Source organism: Felis catus, chromosome E2 (genome assembly GCF_018350175.1).
Source record: "Felis catus isolate Fca126 chromosome E2, F.catus_Fca126_mat1.0, whole genome shotgun sequence".
NCBI classification, from domain to species: Eukaryota; Metazoa; Chordata; class Mammalia; order Carnivora; family Felidae; genus Felis; species Felis catus.
Window position 1 is genome coordinate 7367707 of NC_058382.1, and position 24602 is coordinate 7392308.

At 54.1% G+C, this 24602-nt stretch overlaps 3 protein-coding genes across 11 annotated transcripts; 2 read left to right on the top strand and 1 right to left on the bottom strand.

Moving 5' to 3' along the window:
• The first annotated feature begins 6734 nt into the window (after positions 1-6734).
• On the top strand, positions 6735-9928 carry KLK15 (kallikrein related peptidase 15). Its single transcript, XM_045046316.1, is given in 4 exon segments — positions 6735-7098; positions 7101-7229; positions 7350-7439; positions 7442-9928. Coding segments are annotated over 4 exon segments (552 nt in total). The 5' UTR covers positions 6735-6968; the 3' UTR covers positions 7645-9928.
• Positions 9929-10011: 83 nt separating this feature from the next.
• Positions 10012-14293, top strand: KLK1 (kallikrein 1). The gene is made up of 5 exons (XM_019818628.2): positions 10012-10120; positions 11532-11691; positions 12922-13208; positions 13346-13482; positions 14091-14293. The coding sequence occupies exons 1-5, from the start codon at positions 10075-10077 to the stop codon at positions 14244-14246; spliced, it is 786 nt and encodes a 261-aa protein (XP_019674187.1). The 5' UTR covers positions 10012-10074; the 3' UTR covers positions 14247-14293.
• A 287-nt stretch (positions 14294-14580) lies between these two features.
• On the bottom strand, positions 14581-24587 carry LOC102899222. 9 transcript variants are annotated; one of them, XM_045046289.1, is made up of 7 exons: positions 24504-24586; positions 22828-22906; positions 22516-22564; positions 21845-22045; positions 16050-16196; positions 15510-15602; positions 14581-15229 (listed from the first exon to the last, which is right to left on the bottom strand). In XM_045046289.1, exons 1-7 carry the CDS (start codon positions 24563-24565, stop codon positions 15084-15086), a joined length of 777 nt encoding a protein of 258 aa, XP_044902224.1. In that variant the 5' UTR covers positions 24566-24586; the 3' UTR covers positions 14581-15083. The 9 variants fall into 9 exon arrangements, 8 of the variants coding, with proteins under 8 accessions (XP_044902224.1, XP_044902223.1, XP_023100690.1 ...); XM_045046288.1 differs by having other exon boundaries at positions 14581-15232; XM_023244922.2 differs by having other exon boundaries at positions 14581-15324.
• Between the last annotated feature and the right edge of the window lie 15 nt (positions 24588-24602).

Genomic DNA, 24602 nt, shown 5'->3' on the forward strand with positions numbered 1-24602 from the left:
CCCCCTATCTGTTCCTGTGTGAAATGGGGCAAAATGAACAGTCATGGTTTGCTATGTGCTCTTAGCTCCTCACATGCACTAGCTCTTAGATACTCCTTGGAAAACTCTATGATGGGGTCCTCTGATGACCTGATTTTAAGGATGAGACTCAGAAGCACAAAGAAGCGAAAATACATAACAGGATCTGCCAAATTAGCAAATGGGGGAGCAGGGGCCTGAGCCCAGGCTGTCTGACTTTAGGGCCAGCACCGTGAAACACCACCTCTGAGTGGTCCCATAATGAAGGGGAAGGGGGAGCTTCCAGCACCAGGAATCCAGGCTTATTCCAGGGTGGTCAGCACACAGGGACTGTCTCCCAAGGGGAGGGATTCAAGGTGAGTCTTGTTCAGACAAGGGGGTCCCAGCCTCGAACGTCCCACTGAGGGCAGGAACCTTGTCCAGCGGGATGCGGAGTCACCACAGAAGGGCTTGTGAGCAGGAGGAGAAAGGGGTCAACTCTGAGTGTTAAAGAGACCTTCAGTGTAGTGAGACCTTCTGAGGCCACCTGGAGATGGATGGGAGGGAGGCTGGAGGCAAGGATCTAGAAGCTGCACCCAGGCCAAGGGAATAGAGAGAAGGGGTGGGGCTGGGGACCGCGTTGCTGCCCTGCCGGGCCTAAGGGAGTGGGAGGGGCTGGGACAGTGCCTGGGGGTACTGGGTGGTGGGTGGAGCTGTCCCTGAGATGACAAACAAAGGAGGAGGAGTTTGGGGAGAGACAAAAGAGGACGCGAGTGAGAAGGGCCTGGGGACACTGGGGGTGGGAGGATGCCCAGGAGCATGTGCCTCCAGAGGCTGGAGTTCAGGGTCAGATGAAAGAGACCTGGGTGGTTGGCGGTTGATCCACAGGAGTCGAGGAAAGAAAGGCTCCGGGGAGTGTTCGCAGGAGGAGGAGGAGGAGCAAGGCAGAGGGCGGGACTCAGCCTGCCTTTGGAGGTGAAGGACAACTGGAAAGATGCCCAGGAGGACTAGGATCGATAGCCCAGGTCTGCCGCGGTCAGAGTGGGCGGGAGGAGGGGCGCAGACGTCACCGCGTCGGAGGCGGAGCCAGGCGCCCTCCCAGTGAGCCCGCGAGCATGGGCTGAGCTAGGTGTCAGTTCCTTCGGGGTCCCCATCTGTGTCACATGCCTGCGTGACTTAGTGGGAGGAACACATGCGATCACGATGGAAAGCGCTTAGCCTGGCACCAGGGAAGTTCTCATGATGATTAAAATCCCCAGGGGAAAAAAAAAATCCCCAGGGGTTCACCTCCTTCCCCTCGCCACCACCCACTCAGGTCCCACAAAGGAAGGTGGCTCAAGACCTCAAGTCTTAGATTCCAAACACCAAATTCCAGATTCCTAGTCTGGACTCCAGATTCAAAGGCTTCTAGGATCCAGAGTGACTAAGACCTGTCACTCAAAGACCAGACTCTAGGATCCAGATTCCAGACCCAAACTCCAGAATGCAGACTCTAAAATCCACACTCTATACTTCAAGTCATAAATGCCTGACTCTAGACCTCCAAATTCAGAGTCCAGAGTTGGAGAGCCACAGCAAAAACTGCAAAACCCAAGATCCAGAATCCAATATCCAGAATCCAGAGTTAGGAGGCCCAGGCACCAAGGTCCAGAATCAGAGACCTGAATCCAGAATTCAAGATCAGGAAGTGGGGATCCAGATCCAGAATCCACTGTCCAGAATCAAAGATCCAAGGTTCAGAATCCAAAACCAGGGATCCAGATCAACATCCAGAGTCCAAGATCCAGAACCCAACTCCAGGCACAAGAAGCATGACTCTAGAACCCAGTTTCCCCACTCTAGACCCCGAATTCCAGGTTCCAGACTCCTGGTTCTATGTGTTGATCTCTGATTTGGGGCTTTTGCCCTCCTACTTCCTCTCCCTTGAGGAACCGTCCCTGGCAGGGAATTCTTCCTTACAGACTCAGACAAAAACTTCAACCTAATAAATGCTCATTAGGCCTTGTCCCCCACCCCACTAGCCACCTAGGCATCCCCGCCTGTAAACCTGAATCTCAACCACCTCCCACCCCACCCTACCCCCTAGACCCGGGTGGGGCTGGGGACTTATAAATTCAAGTATTCAGATACCTGCTCCCCTTCTTCTAGCATCCAAGCTGCCCCAGATGAAGCTGGGGGGTCTGGAGGGGGTGAGATCTTTTGAGACGAAAGTCAGGGTTGGGGGGAGGTGAGAGACACCAGAGGAGACACAGGTCTGCCCTGATCTAGAAGAGACACTGGGTGCCCTATCCCCGGGAACAGACATGGACTGCCCTGAGGGAGCTGAGTTTCAAGGGCACCTGCGTAATTTCATGTGTCCTTTACTGAGGCTCCAAGTTGAACCTGAACCAAGAAAATGTCCCGGAGATTAAAGAAGGAGCTGGGGGGGGGGGGGGGAGGGACGGGGAAGGGGGGGGGTGGAGTGAATCAGGAGAATGTCCCCAAAAACACTTGTATCAGAGCCAAGAACAAAGTCAGGAGTCATCAGGGGTTCAAGTCAACTCAGCTCAACCTCCCCAAGGTGTCCCGTGTGACAGGCTCCAGGCCGGGCAGTGCTGGGGACACAGAGAAGACCTTGCCTGAGCATGTCTGGGGATCTGTGATGTGATGGAGGCAGAACCAGGGCTGAGCGGCCCAGAAAGGATACCTGTTAGGTCCCAGGGCCTCCCAGAAGAGGTGGGGGCTGAGCCTTGGGGGCGGAATATGAATTTGGAAGACGAGAGGAAGGCTTTCCTCCACTCCCTAAGCTTGCTGGGGCCTCCCATGGACTAGACATCCAGAGTCCAGTCAGGCCAGGCCTGCCCTCAGTAGGTTCCCAGTCTGGGGGGTAAGGTAGACACCATGGACCAGAGAAGGTCAGAAAAGGCCTCAAGGAGGAAGTGGACCTTGAAGGGAATGGCATACCTGCCAGGAGGAACAGCCTGAGCAAAGGCAGGGAGGCATGAAATCGCAGGAAGGAAAATGGGAGAATGACCTATGCTTAGAAAGGCAAGGTCATGAGACACCTGGTCAGAGGGGCTGGAAAGGGAGAAACCCCCACATCCTCAAAAGTGAGGCTGGGGAGCGAGGACTTTATCCTGAGGGTGCTGGGGATCTATGAGGGCTATAGGCAGGAGTCGGACAGGGTCAACTCTGGGCATGGAAAGACCCTGAGGGGGCATGGAGGGGAACGAGCTAGGGGAGTGGGAACTTGACTGGAGGGACAAATGGGGGGAAGACACACCCCCAGGAGGCCAGACAGGAGGCTGGGATTAGGGTGTGGGGGGAGAATGTATCCTGAACCAGAGCCTCAGGGTTGGAGAGAGATCCAGGGGCAAGTGGGATGGTGCTGGGGGCTGACGGGCTGTGGGGCACCTGAGGGCCTGTTCTGGTGCCTAGAGAAACAACAGGAACCCTCAGAGATGGAGAACCCGGGCAGGGCGGGGGGGAAGAACAGTCTGGGGTGGGGGTAGGGGGGACCAAGATGGTGAAAGAAGTTTCTCAAGCAGCAGGTGGGATGGATGTGTTTGTGTCTGGAGGGATTCAGGAGAGGGCGGAAGTGTCCAGGTTCAACTCCATTCACTCTCTCCCCTCCCCAGACTTCAGCAGAACCCTCATCCCTTCTCCATAATGTGGCTTCTCACCTTCTCCTTCCTGCTGACGCCTGCAGGTGAGGTGGGCCCAGGTCAGGTCTGGGTCTGTGGGGGTGCGGTACCTCTCCGCTCCATCAGGAGCAAAGCCAGGGCCTACGATCTGCCAGCACCCCCAGCCCTGCTCCACCCCACCCCACCCAGCCACCCGATGCTCCTGAGTGCTCACCCTATCCCAAGAACTTTCAGAAGCCTGGGGCTGCTCTGGAGTCCCCAAGCCAACTGGGTCTCTCGCTGCTCCCGACAGCAAATCAGCTCTGGGGATGACACAGACCTGAGTTCAAGGTCTGGGGCTGCCCCTTCCTTGCTGTGTGACCTTGAGGAAATGACTTCACCTCTCTCCACCTAGAAGACAGCACCTTTCTCTAGAAGACAGCACCTACCCATGACCACCACGGTGAGGTTTCAATAGCACAATGTAGATAAAGCTCATAATAAGCATTCAACAAGTGTTAGCAAGGTCAAGAGCACAGACTCCAGGTTTGAATTGCAGCTCACCATTTTGCAGTTACTGAACATCTCTGCGACTCGAGATCCCCAACTGTACCGTGGACATAGGAACTGATGCCCCCAGGGCAGGATTGAATGTGGTCCTGTGTGTAGGGCACGAGAAGGGACTTAGCCCAGGGCAGTACCCCGTGAGGGTGTTGTTAGCACTGCTGAGTCCTGGGTACATGCTACAGCTCATCTAATTCTCAGAACATCTCTGTAGGGTGGGCTCTACCGGCCTCACTTGACAGGGAAGAGGGCTGAGGCTGGAGAGGGGTGGCCACAATGTCAAGGTGACCCTGGGTAGCAGGAAAACTCCAAACCATGTTCAGCTACCACCCATGGAGAACTTAACTGTAACCTGACGCCTCTACCTGGAGAAGTTGAGGGTGGACTTTCATTATGTCCCCACGTGACCCTCGCCTCTGGGGGCCCCTTGAAGCTCCCCCCTGCTGCCAGCCTCCCCTCAGGCTTTCTCTGTGCTCTCTCCTCCCTGCCTCCCGCCTGCCGCTGCACCCAGCCAAGGCCTCCACCCTCCTCCGGCTTGGACTGGCCAGATGCAGCCTCGATGCCCAGCTGTTCAGCCCGCACCCTCTGTCCTTCTTTGCAGGACAACCCCACCCTTCCCTTGTTAAGCCCCCTGTCTACCACATCCGCATTCCCCCAACCTTGCCAGGGCCCTTGGCCCAGTTCTTGACCCTGGCAGGCAGAATGTGGGTATTTTGTCTAGCTGTGCAAATTCCTGCCCCATGTGGGTGTCTGTGTGTTTGGCTGTGATCTTGAGGGCTCATATCCCCATTGCCCAGTAGCGGGTCACGGTTTTGTGACTTTGAAACATCGCTGTTTATGTCCTTGTGCATGGTACACTGCTGCAGTGCCCTGCGTGTGTGTGTGTGTGTGTGTGTGTGTGTGTGTGTGTGTGCGTGTGTGTGGTGGGTTTGCAAGGCCCTGTGTGTCCACATCCTGCCCACATGTGTGAACCAGGTCCCCTATGTGAAACGCAATGAGTGACCTTGAACACCAAGTGACTGACCAGGCGACAGGTCTAGAGATGGGAAAACATGTCCTGTCTTGTGCCTCTGGCTATGTCTTTGACCTTGGATGCCTAGCCCTGTGTCCTTTGTTTCCCTGGGGTGTGATCTAGTGGGGCCACATCTAAGTGTTGGCCCTCTGGGTCAGTGTCTATTACTCTGAATCCCCACAAAGTGACTTGAGGATGAATCATAGTTTTGACCTTGATTATCTTCATTTGAGCCTGGTCATATGGCTGACTTACTTTGGCTAAATTTCTGTCCAGAACCTGAACATCCACATGCATATCTGCATAAATAAGTCTACGTGTCCTTTGTTTAAAATAAGTAGTATTTATTAAGCAGCTACAATAAACCAGACATCTCTCTCTCCCTCTCTCTCTGTCTCTCTCTCTTATTCATTCCTTACAACAATCCCATCTTACAGATGAGGAAATGTAGGCTCAGAGAGGTCGAATAATTTGCTCAAAGGCTCACAGATAACATGGACACAGGGGTTTTACTCTAACATTCCGATATAACCACTATACTCAGACTCACGTCTGTGCACAAGTCTTTGGGGGACCAAGTGCCTATCCATGTCTCTCCCCATGTACCCTTATTAAGGACCCCACCTTGTCGTCCAGCCCCTGGGTGCTAGTGTGCAAGTCTGTGACCTAGTACGTTCAGACCCACACAGGAGACTGTAAATTTAGATGTGAGCTTGTATGTCCAAATCAGTGTCTGTGCATGCGCGTGCGTGTGTGTGTGTGTGTGTGTGTCCACATGCACACCCACACTGGAACTGTCCAGACTCATATATACCTATGAATCTCTGTGCTGTGATCCTTGAAGCTGCAGCTGCAGCTGTATGTTTGCCCATGACCTTGTGTGGCCACATCTGCATTTGGCTGAGATGTCCGGACTCTGGAGCCAAGACTGGGTGTCATACACTGAGTGGCCACATCCCATCCATCTGATGCCTGTGGCAGCGTGGCGACCTCGAATGGCTGGTCCCAAGTGACCATCTTTCTGGATCCTTATCCAGTGTCCCTGTCTCCACTTCTCATCTCAGAGGACTTCTTGCCTTCTGGTCCTTCCCCACATACCCGCTCTCCCAAAATCCTGTAGTAAACGGGTGAGGGCGAAGGGCAAGGGGACAGTCCTGGAGAAAACAAGTAGCAGTTGTCAAAGCCTGAGAGAAGACAGTACTTGAAATTCAAGGACGGGGACGTCCTAAGACATTGGGGGAAAGCACAGGTGAGAAATACATACTATGGGCAGGGTGTAGGCAAGGTGCGACAAGGGAAAAGACTGTGTTGTGAGGGATCCTCCTCTGCTTCCTCTCCCAGCGGCCCAGCACCACTCCGCCAAGACGCTGAAAGGTGAGGCGTGTGAGCCCCACTCCCAGCCGAGGCAAGCGGCCCTCTTGGAGCGTGGACGCTTTAACTGCGGTGTTTCCCTCACTCCGCAGGCCGGATGCTGTCTGCTGCCCACCGCCACACCGGGTATGAAGGCAGGGCTCAGGGTCCTGAGGGGCAGGATGCCAAGGGCCTAGGGATCTGAGAATCTTGGATTCTGAGAAGGAGAGAGCTGGAGCCTGGGGGCTGAGTTCCAAGTGTGCGCACCTCCGTGGCCCCGGAGGGGCAGGGGCTAGAACGGGGCTTCAGCGCCTCGGACATAGAGGGTAAAGGCATCTCCAGATTCCCCGAGGGGTGAAGGACCCCAGCTAGCCGGCTCTTTGGTCTTTCTGTCCGCTCCTCACTGCCCTTGCGGATAATCACCCGCGCACGCGCACAGCTTCATGAGCGTGCACCTAGGCGAGCACAATCTGCGCAAGCGCGATGGCCCGGAAGTGCTGCAGACTGTGGCTCGCCTCGTCCCACACCCGTGCCACGAAGCGCGCAGCCACCGCCACGACGTCATGTTGCCACGTCTAACCCGCAAGTGCGTCCCGTGGCGCTGCCCACGCGTTGTCCCCAACCAGGCGAGGCCTGCGTGGTGTCCGGCTGGGGCCTGGTGGCTGATGACAAGCCTGGGACCAAAGGGAGCGCAAGGTCACGAGGTACGTGAAAGGGTGGCGCTGGGTGTCAGGCCTCCAGGGACCCTATTCTCCAGGGTTCGTGGGTGAAGGACACAAGGGCCTGAAAGTATGGATTCACTCCAAGCCCACTGTCCTCCCCAGTGAGTCTCCCAGATATGCTGCATTGTGCCAACATCAGTGTTATCCCGGCCACATCTTGTAGCAAGGACTACCTAGGGCGCCTTATGAGCACTACGTGTATGCAGGAGTAGAAGGCAGAGGCACGGACTCCTGTGAGGTCAGAGCCATGGGGAGGGGAACAGGCTTGGGTGTTGGGATGGGGTCGGGTTGTGCTTGCTTTGGGCCAGAGAAGATGCTAGGGATAGATGTGGGGGTGGAGAAGGAAGAGCAGTTAGAACGGGGGTGGAGTTGGAGATGGGGTTGGAGATGCGGGTAGGGGTGCGTTGTATTTGGGGCGGATGGTGTGGTGGTTGGTGTGGAATGGCCTGGCTGTGATTTGAGAATAGGAATGGGCTTGGTTTGATTTTAGAAGGAAAATACATTGGGTTGAAATGCGGATGGGGTAAGTTTTGTCTGGGATGTGAAAGCCGTAACAGCTGGGGTTGGCTGTGTTGGCAGTAAGGATAGACATAGGCCTGGTTTGATTTTGAATGGGGACGACGTGGGGGTTGGGTTGGGTTGGCGCTACACGGCGGGGATTGAACATGGATTGGCTGAGTTGTATTGACTTGTGTTAGGTTGGGGTTGAATTGGATTCGATTGGGTTAAACTGGGTTGTATTGAGTTGAGTTGGAGAGGGATTGCATGGGGTGGGGTCGGATTGGGTTTTGACTCAGATCGTGCCCGGTGATTAGGCTAAGGATGGGCGCACTGGATCCAGAAGTTTCCCACTCAAACTTTCTCTTCCCCACACAGGGTGACTCCGGGGGACCCCACACAGGGTGGCTGGTCTGTGGGGGAGTCCTGCAGGGAATCGTGTCCTGGGGTGACGTCCCCTGTGACACTACGAACAAGCCTGGTGTTTATACCAAAGTCTGCAGCTACTTGGGGTGGATCAGGGACACCATGAAGAGGAACTGACTGTTTTGGTCTACCACCTGTGTCTCTGGCTGAGCAGAAACTCCTGTAGCTGGCCAGCCACCCCCTCCTGACCTGGGACAGAACTGAGCCATCCCTTAACACCCCATCTGTCCAAGACGCACATGTTGGCCAAGGATTTGTCCCATGTCAAGCCAGAGCTGGTGCTCAAGGTCACCTGTTTAAACACTGAGATAACAGTGCTGATGCAAGTTTCTCTGTAGGAGTTGCTGTGACTTTCTTCTGGGGATGAAGAGAAGTGGGAGCCAGAGACTGGGTGGGGAACCCAAGGCCACTGTGCGTTGCTCCATTTCACTCGCTGCCCCGATGCCTAGGTGAAAAGAAATAGCTTGAAGCAGGGCTCTTCATTCACATACACACAGGATTAGCTGTGCAGTCTTGAGGGAAAGACTCGATGCCACTCAGCTTCGGTTCCCCCAGGTGTGAAACAGAGATCTTCATGTTGCTTACCTCACAGCGTTGTAAGGATTAAATGAGGAAGGTTATACGAACTCATTCCAATAGTGCCTGGCACAGGGCAAATATATCTCTGGACCCCAGCGGAAAAGACCCCCAGCACACGCTAGATGATCAAGAATGACTTCATTTTCTTCGAGATTCAGTCGTGGGCCTCCTGGCAGCCAGGCAAAAAGGCAAATGCTCTCCTTTTCCTGAGGCAGTCTCCCGACATGCAGCGGAGGCTGGGCTACCCTGTGGCCTACTTTGATTTTGCTGAAGAGCTCAGAGAATGTGCCAGAAGCCCATGAGTTCACCGTTGAGGTTGCAGAAATCTCGTTCCTGATTCTCAACGGAGATTCCTCCCAAAATGTGGTCTTCAAGGTCACTGAATGTTGAACCACATGAACCTGGCTCCTGAGATCTAAATGTCCTACCGGGGGAAGGGGAATTGCAGTTTGTAGAGAGGCCTCTCTTGACCTTGGGAGGCGGATAATCTGGAATTCCTGGGACTTTAAAGGACCTAAACGTGAGCGTCCAGACTTGGACGCTCAAGGAGTAGTGGTGGGGTGTGATGAGATCCCAATGTTGTTCTGGGAGTGGGGGCGGGGGGGACATTGGATTTTGGAGTGCTTAGGGGACTTATTTAGGGAGACCACTGACACCTCGTTTCTGGATCTGGGGGCACTAGGCTGGTGGTGGTAGGTACCCTGAGATTTTATTCGGAGAGAAACAATAAATGGATTTGGACCTAGATCCTGAGTCTGGGAGTGCAAGAATCGGGGTGTTCTGAAAGCCTTACATTTCGGAGGCGGCTGAAGCCGGGAAACCGGCGTGTTGGCTCCAAGTGGTGCGGGAGAAGGGAATCGGAGCCCCTCAGCTGGTGTCTGAGGATACCCTGGGTCTTCAGGTGTGTGACCTTCCTTGGGGTTCAGGTATATATCGGACTTTGTACTGGAGGTCATTGATTCCTCCGTGCTCCTGTTTCTTCTCACCCCCCCCCCCAACTCCCCTCACCGGCTCTGTCTCCAAGAGCAGGGGCCCGGGAGCTCCAGGCCCTGCCCTGTCTGGCCTCAGGCCCCAGGAATGCTTCCAGCACAATCAGGGCCCGCAGAACAACAGGTGCTTGCTCTCCCGCCCCTTCCACAGCTCTGGGGTGGGAGGAGGTGTCCAGCCCCCAGGAGGCAGCGGGGGCAGGGCCTTGGCCAGCATCTGGATGCCAGCAGGGCAGGGGCGGGTCCTCAGGGTGGGGAGGGGGTGGATGAAGGCTTTAAAATGCTCCTTGGGGAGGCTCCTGAGCTCCAAGCTCACCACCTGCCTGCCTGTGGTCACCATGTGGTTCCTGGTTCTGTGCCTTGCCCTGTCCCTGGCGGGGGCTGGTGAGACAGAGGGATGGGAGGGGGAGGGGGAGAGTGGACCCCACTTTCATGCTGCCCTCACCCCCAATAACTTCTTCCTCTCCCACAGTCCATCCCAGGCTGGGTCCCAGGCTCTCTCCCAGCCCCTCTTCTGTGGTCACAGTTCCCACTATTGTGCTAGGTCCTGCTCCCTCCCAGGAATGCCCCAAATTTTCTCCTCCTCCCCACTCCGACCCCTGCCCTGAGCCACTTTACCAAAGGGGCAGAGGCTGGGCCGTCTGTCTCTCTCTTTGGGGGACTCCTGCTCTTGCAAGGAGTGCCCCCAGTCCCAGCAGATCCTGGGACCCCGACAGCCCCCTTCTAGTCCTTAGTGGTTCTCTGTCTGTAGCTCCTGAGTCCCCACATCCTTCCATACCCTGGTGACTTTTCCCATCCAGCTGTCAGTTCTCAGCTAGGTCCTCCAGTCCCTGGCATCTGGTTTCCCTCAAATCTTCCCAAGACTCCCTAAATTCCATCAGACACCTATACTTCTCCCCAAACAGACTCCATGACTCCAGGTGGACCCGCTTCCCCTCCTGGTATGAGGATGTCTCTTCCTTCCCCACCTCTTTGCCGCTGAACCCCGGTCCAGCACCCCCAGCCTTCTCCCTGAGGAAGAACACCCAGAACCCCCAACCACACACTCCTTTCCTTGTGGAATTTCCTTCCCCCGCCCACGCTCCAGCCCTCCCCAAATGCACCCCTCCTGTGAAGCTCTGTTTTTCTAGACTTCCCTCCAGGATCCCAAGTACCTTCAGAGCCCAGCTGTCCTCCCCTACCTCCCGCAGGACCCCAACATGTGATTCTAAAACCCCACACCAAGTGGGAACGCAGGGAGGACCCACAGCTGCTTGGCCTCAACACATCTCCACCTTCCTTCCTCTCCGACACCACCCCCAGGAGAAGAACCCCAGATCCCTCCAACACCCTCAGACCGTGACCCCAATCTCCATGAGAATCACCCAATCCCAGAAGAACTATCATCTGGCTCTCCCTCCTCCTGAGCCCCATCCCAGTCCTGACCCCAACCCTAGTTCCAGGCCCCCAGGCCCCCAGAGGACCCTCTCCCAGTCCCAGTCAAGAGGCACCAAATCACCCCTGTATCACCTGACCCCCACACCACATGCTGCCCCAGATGCTGCCTTCTTGTCTCCTGCCTGATCCCTGTGGTTGGCTCTGCTCTCAGCAGTCTCCCCCGCCAGGACCCGCCACCAACCCACAATCCCAGGGCAGGCTCCAGACTTCCAGGCCCTTCCCATACCCCTTGCCCATCTCCCCAGATCTCCAGCCCTGCTCCTCTGGACCCATGTCCTCCCAACCCCACCGCACAGCCCTCTCTCCTAGCCCAGGCCTTCCTGGTGCCACCTGCTCTGACCCGGCACCCTCTCTACAGGTGCTGCGCCCCCCATCCAGTCCCGGATCATAGGAGGCTGGGACTGTAGGAAGAATTCCCAGCCCTGGCAGGCAGCTCTGTACCATTACAGCAAATTCCAGTGCGGGGGCGTCCTGGTGCACCCCCAGTGGGTGCTCACAGCTGCCCACTGCATAAATGAGTGAGTGGGGGCAGAGGGTCTGGGGGGGGGTGGTCTGTGCTCCCACAGGAATAAACAGTGGGCACTGTCCCGGGTTAACCTCAGGGGAGGCTGGAGGACTGAGAGAAAGAAAGACATTCCTGGTCTAGGTCATGGAGAGTGGCAGGGACAACCCCAGGAAAGCCCTCCACTGGTACCTGTGTCTTTCCATCTCTCCTTGTAAATGTCTTCCTGTGTCTCCCCCTCCTGCCTCCCTGTGTCTCTCCGTAACTGGCTCTGTTGTGTGTCTGTCTGTGTGACTAAGATTCTTCTCGGTCTCCCTCTCTTTGGTCTCAGCGCCTCCGTGTCTCTCCAGGTCTCTGTCCATCTCTGGGTCCCTCTGCCGCATCCCTGTCACTGTATGTCTCACTCTCCACCTCTGCCCCTGGGTCTCTGCCTCACTCCCAATGCTGCTGAGCACCCCCCAAGATGGGACCCCAGTAAGAGGAAGGGATTATCCCCATATGTCTCTGTGTGAGGGGTCTTCTCACGTGCTCAGCCCCTCCCTCCAGGACAATGATCCACTCCAGGGGGACACAGGGAAGGGCTGGTTTCAGCTGGAGCCTAGTGGGAGCCCTGGAGGAAGGAGGAGGAGAAAGAGGAGGAGGAGGAGGGGGAGAAGGAGGAGGAAAGGGTGGGAAGGTCTGGGGAGGGAGGGGGACGCCGTCCTTGGGCTGGGGGCCAGGCCACCCGCTCCTGGGGAGCCAGCCCCACAGCCCCCGCTGCAGCTGAGCAGGTCCCAGGCCCTCCCCCCCTCCCATGCTCCCTTCCTGTTCTCTCTTGTTCCCGCCCCCCCCCCCCCCTGTGTTCCTCACTCTCTCCCTTTGCTTCCTCTTCCCTCAGTCACGTTGCCTGCCGCCCCTGCTCCTTCCAAGTCTGTTCCTTCACTTCTTCTTCTTCCCCGGGGCCCTTCCTTCTGTCTCTGTCTCCTTTGGGCTCTGTTTCTGTCTTCCCTCTGCCTCTCATTCCCTCTCTCCTTTTCTGCTCTCTCCTTTTCACTCTTTTTCTCTGCCTTTGATCTTGTCACATCCTTCTGTCTTTCACTCACTGTCTTTTCTTCATAGCTCTTTACCTTCCCAACTGTCTCTCTCTCCATGGTTACTGCTTGTTTCTCTCTCTCTCTCCCCGCGACACCCCCCACCCCCCGCAGGCTCCCCATCGCCCTTCCCCCCTCCTCTCTCCTCATTCCCTGGGGCCCCCCTCTCTCCCCAGCAATTATCAGCTGTGGCTGGGTCGCCACAACCTGTTTGAGCACGAAGACACAGCCCAGTTTGTCCAGGTCAGTGGTAGCTTCCCACACCCTGGATTCAACCTGAGTCTCTTGGAGAACCACACCCGCCTCCCGGGAGAGGACTACAGCCACGACCTCATGCTGCTCCGCCTGGCAGAGCCCGCCCAGATAACCGATGCTGTCAGGGTCCTGGACCTGCCCACCCAGGAACCCCAAGTGGGGAGCACCTGCTACGCCTCCGGCTGGGGCAGCATCGAACCAGATAAGTGTATGCCGGGGCCAGACCCTGCAGCCTGGAGCCCAGACCCTTGGGTGTAGGGAGGAGGGGCTGGGGACCCGGACTCCAGGGTCTGAGGGAGGAGGGGCCGAGGAGCCACTTGGGGTCTTTTCATCTCTGTTCTGTAGTCACATACCCAGATGATCTCCAGTGCGTGGACCTCAAACTCCTGTCCAACAATGTGTGTGCCAAAGCCCACTCCCAGAAGGTGACAGAGTTCATGCTGTGTGCTGGATACTTGGAGGGCGGCAAGGACACCTGTGTGGTGAGCCAGTCTGTCCCCCCTTCCCCTCCCTCCTGGGCCTCAAGGTGCTGGGGGAGGGGACTTGGGCTCTGGACTGCTGCTGAGAGCTAACTGGGCATCTGTCTCTGCGGCTTCCAGACTGTATCTCCCCCCAACCAAGCCTCAGCGCCCTCTCCCTGCCCCCTTTCCTTCCCACACCCCCATCCTGGTATCACAGGCACCTCCCTCCACCACATCAGAGTTCACCTGTCCCTCCCTCATATTTACTGTCTAGTCAGAGAAAGCTGTTTGGGAGAGGTGACACCAGAGGGGAGTCCTGAAGGTAGAAGGGTCCGGTAGATGGATTCCGCTCCTCTCCCACTGACCTGTCGGCTGGGACTGTTCTGGACCCTGCCCCCTGTGCAGAAACTGAACCCTGAAGTCCCATCCCCGCTGGCCATGACTCCAGCGGCTGTCTCCTCTGTTGGAATCCCGCCGGCCCTCTGGCAGTGGACTGTGGAGAGAACCGTGTCCTCTCCCGGGGCTGGGGTGTCACCGTCTCAAGCTCTGTGAGCCCAGGTGTTAGAGCTGGGGCTCCACAGGCAGAACCCACAGCTGACCTTTGTCATTCTCTCCCCCTTGTGCTGCAGGGGGACTCCGGGGGGCCACTGATCTGCAATGGCATGTTTCAAGGAATCACGTCCTGGGGCTACATCCCATGTGGCAGCCCCAATATGCCTGCTGTCTTCACCAAAGTGATTTCGCACCTGGAGTGGATCAGAGAAACCATGACAGCCAACCCTTGAATGCCCCCATCGTGTTTCCTACCCCAGTAAACTCAATACGCATCAGATTCACCTCACGTTTGCTGTCCTCTGGCCTTCCAGGCCCTGCGCACCTGGAAGCTGGGGACCCACCCCGCCCAGTCTAGAGCCCAGTCCTCCCAGTCTCTCGCCAGGAAGCTTATGAGCTGGGGGAAAGGAAGGAGTAAAGACAGGTGTAGACAAACCGGCACAGAGAGAGGCTCAGACCCTAAAGGGCCAGGCAGGGACTCAAGACCGGTTCGCACGCCGGTTCACACACGCTGGGCCCGACCCTGCCCTGGGGAGAGAGGACGCCACGGAGGGTCACACGTGGAGGTTGTGAGGCACCCAGGTTTTATTGTGGCAGAGAAGTCCGGAAGTGGGGGGGGGGGGGGGGGAAATGTGTTTGCAGGCCACGCCTTTCTGGGGAGGGGCCTGTTCCGCAGAAGGGCGGAGCTACATCCAGAGGCGGTGAGCGTTGTAATCCGCCCGGGTATCCAGGGTACCCGACTGGGTATCCAGGGGCGGGGCTCCCCCTCTGAGGGGTAGGTGTCCAGACCGTGGAGTGCAGCTTCGGGGCGTGGCCTAAGAGGGCCAACCATCCAGGGGCGGGCCCTAGCTAGGCCCAGGGGCGGGGCCACACAGAACTGGAGGGGGCCGCGCACAGAACTGGAGGGGGCGGTGTCACGCTGTAGGAGGGAAGGCAGGTTGAGGACTCCGTGGGCGGGAACAGAGCCGAAAAGGGAAACCCCAAGCTCGAGGGGTGGGGGTTTGTCGCCTGTCCTCAGAAGGCACGGCGGGGCCACGACGCAGGGGGCGGGCCCGGTATGTTGGCTGCGGTTACCGGTCAGTTTCCTGCAAAACTCGGGTGCAACTGTTTAGAGAGGCTCGAGGGGGCGCCCCTCGGGGGTGAGTGCACTGGACAGGTCCCGGCTGAGCTTGCGGTCCGCGTCGGACTGCAGTTCGGACGCGCGTCTCCGAGCGTTCTGCTGCGAGACCCACCGACGGCAGCTCAGACGCCGCTCCATGAAAGGCGAACTTCTGCCCCACATGCCCAAGTGGTTTAAGTAGTTCAGCACTCCTGGGGGCCGGGGGCTGGTGAGCGGCTGAACTCCAAGCCCCGCCGCAGGCCCCGCGCCACCCCTCGAGGCGGCCTCCCCTCGGGTCGCCCTTATCCGGCCCCAGGCCCTGCCCCGAGTTCTCTCCCGGGCCCCGACCCCTGCCCTACCGAAGCACCGCCCCTTTCTCCCGAGGTCCCGCCCTCACCGGCCAACAGCATCAAGGCGCCGGCGCCCCAGCACAGGTAGGTGGTCACCAGGTAGGATACCTGTGGCCTCGGGTGTAGCGTCTCACAGTTGACTACAAAGAGCGTCAGACTGAGAACGATCAGGAACCCTGCACTGGGGTGGGGCCGGAGAGACGGACACAAAGGCTGGACAGGAACCCCAGGATACCCCCATAAAGAGAAGAGAGACAGAGACAGCCTCTCCCCTCCCACCCTCCGTGACAAGCAGGTGTGTGTGCATACGCAGGCACACAAACTCCTGTGCGGACACAAAGACACCCGGAGAGAAGCAGAAAGAAAAAGAGGGAAGCAGGAAGGAGAGACAGATGCCCCCGACACTCACCCCACCCCGACTGAGAAATTTAAAAATAGAGCTGAAAGAGTGGGGCAGGGATCCCAAGAGACGTTCAAAGACAGAGTCAGCAGGACAGAAATCTTGAGATACACCTCCCCAAAGCCAAAAAGAGAGTCCTGGGGCAAGACACTGGGGGTATCTTCCCTTCCCCCAGGCCGACACTTACCAGTGCTGAAGCTGAGAAAACTGAAGACAAGGTCGATCTTAGTAAGGCGTCGGAAGACTGGCCGGAAGGAGAGGCACATGAAGGGGAGGAGGATGAGACACAGGGTCAGGGCCAGCATCATGAAGCCCATGCTCATATGGATGAGAACTGGAGGGAGAGGAAATGCTGCACAGTCATCCCCAGATGCTCTCCAAGGTCACCCTCCAAACTCACCCTACCGACAGTCCATGGGCAGCCCAACAGACACCCCCAAAGTCTGGCTACAGACAACCTCAACATCACCCCACTTCCACCACCAAAGTCCCTTGTAAGAAATCCTAAAATCTCTCTCTCTCAGAGTCACCCCCAGGCACGTGTAAAGTCAAAATCATCCCCAATGATACCCTCAAAGTTGTCCCAATCACCCCCACCTACTCCAAAGCCCACCCTCGTAACCAACCCCACCCATACTTCCAAGGTGACCCCACAGATGACCCTTAAGCCATCCCCACTCACATCCTCAAAGTCACCCCACAGAATCATCTCAATCTTTTCTAGAGTCGTCCCCACAGACACCTCCAAAGTCATCCCACTCATACTCCCAGAAGGCATCCCACAGCATCTCACAGTAATGCCCTCAGTATCACACCCAGACACCCCCAATAGCACCCTCAAAATTGTCCAAGACACTTCAGTTCCCCTGGTCTCCAAAGACACCCTGCTTCTGCTCAGGCGTCTCCCATTCACATCCCAAGGTCCTCTAGTGATCCCATTTTTACACCCAGAACCTCCCCCCATTATCACCCCCATTCACACCGCAGAGCCCTCCCACAGACATTCTCCAAATCACCCACCTCGATCCCCAGAGCGTACACACTCTGATGTACACACAAGAAAAACTTCCAGATACTTGAAAAACACAGAACCACACTCAGTTTCAGTGAATATACAATGTACATTTCAGAACAAGAGTTTTGGCCCCTTCTGAGAATTACATCTCTTTTTAGCCCTTCTCTACATTGCCTACTTTTGAACAGTACAAGACTGTCTCAGCCAAATGAGCTAAGACTCCATCCGCTTTGTTTCTGGCAAAACTGCATATCTCTAACACATAATCAGAAAGCAAAAGCTGGGACATATATACAGAATAGCAATAGTGCTCTGGGGATCAATCACATAATCCTGGTTGAGGGATTCTCATGACATACCCTGCTTTCTGGGGGCCACCAAAATAGTCATATGACTCCACCTGAGTCAATCACAGTGCCCCATACCCCAGAGCACGGTGATTGGCCCAAAGATGGGCATATGACCAAAATCAACCAGTCAAGCGCTGCCCTGGGACTTTCTCTGACTCCAGCTGCCAAGAGCTCTCGTTCCTCTAGTCAGGAGGTTTATGAGCTTGGAGCTTCCTGGCCTTGGAGCTAGCCTCATGGGGGATAGGAGATCTGATAGGGTAAAACTAAGAAAGGAAAGCAGACGAGAGGAGAAAGAGAGTGGAGATGGCATTCAAGTCCGTGGCTCTTGTCAACCCAGAGATGAGCCCACTTTGTGGTTTGGTCAGAAGTAGACATTTGTGGCTTACCTCTCCGACTCACCCTCCTGCCTGTTCCCCACTCTCAGCCCCAGTTATAAGCTAATCAGTGCATTGCATCCCTCTGGCCGCTATACTTGGTTTGAGGTTTTCACGTGACCCAGCCACACAAGACTTTTGCAGGAACGTTTTGTGTTCTTTTTCCTGCCAGGCTTGAGCCCACATTGTTAGCAGTTCTACCAGCTGTTTGCCTTCTCTCAGATCCATTGCCCATGCTTCCCTATTCTGTGTTGCAAAGACTACATTTCCCAACCTCCTTTGATCACTGGCTTATCAGTACGTTTGGCTACTGGGAGGCACTGGCAGAAGACTGGCTCTGGAAGGAGAGAACAAGCCAGTGTATTTATTTCCCTCTCCCCAACCCCCACCTCAGCTGGTGTCTTTAGCAGTAGATTCATTTTTTTTTTTCTGTGATTCTAGCCACCTCTAAGCAAATAGCACTACGAGTCTATCCCTTCCCAATGGCTCCAGCTTCCAGGATCTGGTAATACCACCTCTTTTCTTTGTTCTTCTGGGCTAAAGGGTGTAGCAGCTTCTTGAGTTGCTAATGTCTGCTTTGCCTCACCATTACCTACTCAGCTTCTCAGCTATTCTGTTACCCATGAAATCAATCCCCTATATTTACTACCCTCTAAAGCACCTAGAATGATTTATTTTCCTAACTAGATCCTGACTTGCCACTAGGGGGAGCCTTGAGAACGAAGCCAATCCAGGTAGCCAAGAAACAGATAGTAATGTGTCTGATACTATCACTTGGACTCTTGAATTCAGCCATGCCTGAAAGCATTCCTACTCCCACTCTTTTTCATTTAGGTGAGACCATAAGTTCCTTCACTCAAGCTACGTCACGTTAGAGCTTCTGTTACTTGTGATCCAAAGACTCCTGACTAATTCAAATCCCTTCCATAAGTTGGCAAGGAGTGCAGGATTCAGTGCTGCCTACATACCACCCACTAAAATCACAAACTCTAACACACACACACACACACACACACACACACACACACAATTCAATGTTCATCAACAATCTAGAGGGAGAAGGACTCCTCAAGCTGAGAAGCAATTGGTAAAGTCACAGAGGCAAAGCTGGATAAATAAGAACATAAAAACTCTAAATGTCTACACCCTAACAAAAGACCCTCATAACCTGTATGTTGTGGCTTTATGCCAGCCATAAAGCATTGTACATTCTGAGCATTCAGTAAATGCTGGTTTACTTTTAAAAAGAGAACTATAGGGGCGCCTGGGTGGCTCAGTCAGTTGAGTGCCGACTTCAGCTCAGGTGATGATCTCACGGTCTGTGAGTTCGAGCCCCGCGTCGGGCTCTGTGCTGTCAGCTCGGAGCCTGGAGCCTGCTTCCGATTCTGTGTCTCCCTCTCTCTCTGCCCCTCCCCCGCTCATGCTCTGTCTCTCTCTGTGTCAAAAATAAATAAACATTTAAAAATAAATAAATAAATATAAATAAAAAGAGAACTATAATACTGCCTTGTGTGCTTTTTAAGTGATAAACATACACAGTATATACAGAGACATGCTTCTGTGCGTGTGTATATGTATGTGTTTGTATATGTTTATATGGTCATACCGTTTAAGAATAGCCATTTTCTCATATGTGTAGAAAATATAACTGGAGGAACACATAAGAGCTTAAAAATTGCTTAGTAGCAGGGCCCTGGGTGGCTCAGTAGATTAAGTGACCGACTTTGTCTCAGATCACGACCTCAAGGTTCCTCTGTTCAAGCTCTGTGTCAGGGTCTGTGCTGACAGCTTGGAGCCTGGGGCCTGCTTCGGATTATGTGTCTCCCTCTCTCTCTCCTCCCCTCCCCTGCTCACACTCTGTCATTCTCTCTCTCTAAATAAGCGTTTTAAAAAAAAATTTTTTTAATGGCTTAGTAGCATCAGTCACCCCCCAGGAAGGGGAATGGGTGGGATGGGAGACAGAAATGTAAGGGAGACTCTTGCACTTGTTAAAGTGCTGAACCATATAAATATATTCCTCGTTCAAATAAAATAAAAGTAACTTAAATCTTAAAAGAAAGAAAAAATTTTAAATCACACAAAGTTAACATTTAGGAACAAATGGGAAATGTAATGAACATTCACCTCTCTTTTTTTGTCTTCCCAGCACCTTTGGAAACCAGTCCACGTTTGGGGAATTTTCCCCAATGTATGCATCCACACTTTCCAGTAAGGAAACCAACCTCCCCTAAGGCGAAGACCTCGGCACGTGACCAGGATCCACCCAGAAAGAAGAGCCACGCTAGACTTGGAATTCACAGCCAGAGGTAGGCATGGACTGTCTTCTGGTAGGTGTGGCCACTGCTACCTCCAGAGTCCCAGGGCATCCGAGAAAGAGGTTCCCCAGTGGAGTCCGGGTCTAGAGAGCAAGCTGTAGTATGAATGCCCAGCCAGCCAGTCCTCCAGGTAATTTTTTGGGCATGTGCCCCATCACTTGGCCCCTGGAGCCCAATTCTCTGGCCACACAGAGATTCTTCAAACTCCCGCAACATTGTTTATAAATCCATTTCCTGCTTACACCGGGTTTAATTGGCTTCTGTTGCTTGTCATGAGAATCCTGACATATCAAAGCCTTACAAAGTCTCCTCAGCCCTTTAGAAACCCTGCTATTCCACCCTTGGGCGGCTACCCCAGGATAATTTTGCTCCATTAATGTATCATAAATATGGAAGAAAGTTGTCCACCCAGCATCCATTCCCATTCTTCTGACAACAGCAACTTGACTTTGTTCAGAGGAACTCTGTGCCCACCCTCTGTCCTTGTGCTTTCACACAGAGATGACCCCTCCATTGACTCTTAAGAAAAGTGTGTGATCCAGACCCAGCCAATCGCAGCATGACATCTTCCTGTTCAGTGCGGGTGGGTGCGGGAGGAGGGAGAATCCCAGGGAAGTAAATCTGATCCCATCAGAGCTCATCCTGAGATCTTTGCTTGAGGGCTACAGAAGACAGCTTGCTCTTTTCCCCACGGTCGTTCACAGAAAGGACAGAATCTGGGTGCTGCTGATGCCCCATTACCACAGCTTGCCTGAGGGCCCCACACAGAGGAAGCCTTCACAGACAGATTCCCTAATGACAGGCTTTGAGCACCTGGATCCAGCAGTACCTGAACGCGATAGATCTATGCCTCTGGACTTTACCATAACTTGAAACCATATTTGTCTTGCTTACACCAACTTGAGTTTGGGAGGTATACAAGAAAGAGATATTGAAAATAAGTAAATAAGATTAATACCACACAGTGTTCTGGAAGTTTCATAAACTTATTTGAGATCTGAAGCGAAGATAGGTGCATTGGCTGAAAAACGAATTCGCTAGGAGAATAATAGCCCACCCTGGTGTAGCACTTAATATGTGCCAGGCGCTGTTCTAATTCCCCTACATGTTTTAACTTGCTAATTCTTCCAACAGCCCGTGAATAGGGATTACTACCACTACCATTTTAGACATGAGGAAACTGAGGCACAGAGAGGTGAGAGAATGTGCTTAAGATCACCCAGCGACCAAAGGGTTGAGCCAGGATCCAAACCCAGGCACTCTGGCTCCAGGTTCTGGACTGCCTCCTGTTGCAATGCTCAAAAGCACTGGAAACACACACAGAGACATAAGATAAAGCAAAATGTTTCCGAAGGAGCTGGAAATTTCCTTTTTTTTAAAAAAAAAAAATCATCTTTTTAAAGGAACTATTTTCGGGGCATCTGGGTGGCTCAGTGGTTGAGTGTCTGACTTCAGCTCAGGTCATGTTCTCGTGGTTTGTGAGTTCGAGCCCCACATCAGGTTCACTGCTGTTAGCACGGAGCCCACTTCGGCTCCTCTGTCCCCCACGCTCTCTCTGCCCCTCCCCCACTTGCACTCCCTCTCTCAAAAGTAAACAATAACGTTTAAAAAAACCTATTTTAAAAAGCGAGGGAGAAAACGATGGTGACTTTAACATCTAATCGTGAGGCAGATTGGTTTCCGGTGAATTGTAATGCTCTTCCCATGAGCTGTGACAGTCCTGTTTCCCTGTCTCCTCAAAAGCCATGTATAACTCCAGGAGACTTCTCCACAAGTCCCTTCAGAGAATCTCCAGAGACCCTCCTGAGAATTCTAAACATTTATCCCCAAGAACATGCAAAGAACTTCCCCCAGAGATTCCCACCCCTGATAATTTCCCAAGATGCCCCACTTCGAGTGCCCCATAGTCTGTCCAGCCTCCTACTGACCGGTGACTTGGCCCAGGCTGACACACTTGTACTCCCTGCAGTCTGTCCAGAAGCCCAGGTAGCCAGTGTAAGAGCCCTGCAAGTACGCCAGACGTCCATCCACCATGCTGAGCATCATCAGGGCTGCGAGGATGCTGAAGACCAGAGACCAGCCCCGCAGGATGAACTTGCGGTCCTCCTCCCAGGAAGAGACCATGTCCGCTGGGAAAGAGTAGAGTTCCTCGGGTCCACATCCACCTGCACCACCCTGCTGCAGCCTAGTCTCCACCTCCACCCAGACCCCAATCCCAACCTCATCCCCATCTCTGATCCCAAATGCACCCTCACTCCCATCTCTAACCCTGACGTCCAGCCCAGCCTTCATCCACAACCCCATTCGGAGCCCAAACCTACATGTTTTGTCTCCACCCCCATCCTCCAGTCCCTGTTCCCCAAACCCCAGCTCCATCTCTGCGCTTGACCTCAACTGCTTCTCTAGACCCCTGTCACAAATCCCCATCCGGGACACGGACAACTGCGACGTGGGTTCCACAGTGTGCTCATGAGGCCAAGACCCATGGCGCCAGCAGAACGAAATGCCAGTAGCGTGCCCTGCGTTCACCAAGCCCCCTGTGATCCTACCAGACTTCCCAACCGGCAGGGAAATCCCGTCCCTCCCACTACTCCCTTACCTCCAGCCACACGAGACTTCACAGGGTTCCTCTCACACCGCGAGCTTTCCTACCTCAGCAATTCAAGAAGCAGTCCAGGCTGCTCCTTCTGCCTGGGGCACCCTTCTCCCACCTGTGCCCAGACTGCCTTGGCCACCCTTTAGATCTCACCTCCCACGTCACTCCACCCACATCTCCCATCCTGAGCCCCCCAGCCCAGCCCAACTTCAGTTCTTGGCAAGGTCGCCCACCAAGTGCTCCCTCATCAGTGCAACACGCAAGTCTCCTTCACTGGCATCCCTCATCTCACTACTTTTTCCCTACCCGTCTTACCGAACAGACCCCCTTGAAGGTAGAGAACAGATCTCTTCTTTTTCCCACTGCACCTCCATCACCTGGTACAGAGCCTTTGCTGGTTGTTAAAGTAAAAAAGTTAACAATTGAGGGGCACCTGGGTGACTCGGTTGGTTAAGCGTCCCACTCTTTTTTTTTTTTTAATTTTTTATTTGAATGTTTATTATTTTTTTTAATTTTTTTTTAACATTTATTTATTTTTGAGACAGAGAGAGACAGAGCATGAATGGGGGAGGGGCAGAGAGAGAAGGAGACACAGAATCGGAAGCAGGCTCCAGGCTCTGAGCCATCAACCCAGAGCCTGACACGGGGCTCGAACTCACGGACCACGAGATCGTGACCTGGCTGAAGTCGGACGCTTAACCGACTGCGCCACCCAGGCGCCCCTGAATGTTTATTATTTTTGAAGGAGACAGAGAGACAGAGCATGAGCAGGGGAGGAGCACAAAGGGAGACACAGAATCCAAAGTGGGTTCCAGGCTCTGAGCTGTAAGCACAGAGCCCGACGCGGGGCTCAAACTCACAAAGCAGGAGATCGTGACCTGAACCGAAGTCGGACGCTTAACTGACCGAACCACCCAGGCGCCCCAAGCGCCTTGATTTCAGCTCAGGTCATGATCACTGTTCGTGGGTTCAAGCCCCGCATCAGGCTCAGCACTGCTGGTGCGGAGCCTGCTTGGGATTCTCTCTCTCTCCCTCTCTCTCTCTGCCCCTCCCCCTCCTCAAAAATGAAAATAAATCAACATTTTTTAAAATGGTAACGATTGAATGCATGGGTGTAGGAACTGGTAGACACATCCATGGTTATCTATGTATAGTAATTCCTTCCTGTCCTGCGGCATCTCTGAATTCTCTCAATTTGGATTTCAGAGAAGGTAGGGTCTAGGACTCAGGCACGAGCTTTGGAGGATGGAGAAAGTGTCTTTGAGAGTCAAAACCAGTATCTGTGAAGCGCAAAAAATTCAACAGGTTTCTATTACAATGGGTTCTCAATGCTTTTACACTTCGTCTTTATGACAATCCTGTGAATTATCATTATCTCCTTTGACAGTTGAGGGAGTTAGATGGATATTTGTGGAATTAAAGACATAAAAGTTGGCGGGTTTCCTTTTTTCTTTTTTCTTTTCTTTTCCTTTCTTTCTTTTTTATTTGTTCGCTTGTTTGTTTGTTTCTCAAAAATCTACCACACGAGCCGAAAGAAAGGATGGAGAGAACGCAAGCCTGGATTGGAGGTCTTTGAGGTCAGAGAAGAGGTCCCTGAGGTCTCAGGAAAAGGTGAAGAAAGACAGAGACAGTGGAGAGAGATACTGAACTTGAAAAGGGAATAAAAGGAAGAAATCAATTCAGGAAAGGCCCTGGGAGTGGGGTGGGGTAGGGGCAGGTAGAAGGAGGGAATTATAAATTCAGATCTCAGGCCTTCCAGAAACCGTAAGAACTGATCTCAGAAATGCTGGTGCCCCAGTGCTGGTTCAGCCCTGCCCAATGCTGACCCTATTCTGGCCCCTCTCTGACCCTGCGCTTTCTCTACCCTGATCATTCTCTCCCCCTCTCCCCCACCTTTGCCCAGTCCTGACATCTCTCAGACCCAGCCATGACCCTGCCCATACCTCACATGGAACCCACTCTGACCCAGCCCCAGCCCCCATGTCACTCACACAGGATAGAGCATGAGTCCACGGCCAATGTCCCAACCGCCTGGAATCTCTCCAACTGTCATGGAACCTCCCCCCCAACCCCAGATGCAGGCCAGACTG

What these genes read in the sequence shown, in the direction of transcription:
- LOC102899222 (XM_023244921.2), bottom strand. Translation starts at nt 24,565, where the DNA reads ATGACAGTTGGAGAGATTCCAGGCGGTTGGGACATTGGCCGTGGACTC. An exon ending in CCTTCAAGGGGGTCTGTTCG is followed by an intron (nt 22,565 to 22,827) that starts GTAAGACGGGTA and finishes TTGCTGAGGTAG; the next exon opens with GAAAGCTCGCGGTGTGAGAG. An exon ending in TTTTCTCAGCTTCAGCACTG is followed by an intron (nt 15,639 to 16,049) that starts GTAAGTGTCGGC and finishes ACCCCAGTGCAG; the next exon opens with GGTTCCTGATCGTTCTCAGT.
- KLK1 (XM_019818628.2), top strand. Translation starts at nt 10,075, where the DNA reads ATGTGGTTCCTGGTTCTGTGCCTTGCCCTGTCCCTGGCGGGGGCTG. An exon ending in CCTGTCCCTGGCGGGGGCTG is followed by an intron (nt 10,121 to 11,531) that starts GTGAGACAGAGG and finishes CCCTCTCTACAG; the next exon opens with GTGCTGCGCCCCCCATCCAG. An exon ending in CAGCATCGAACCAGATAAGT is followed by an intron (nt 13,209 to 13,345) that starts GTATGCCGGGGC and finishes TCTGTTCTGTAG; the next exon opens with TCACATACCCAGATGATCTC.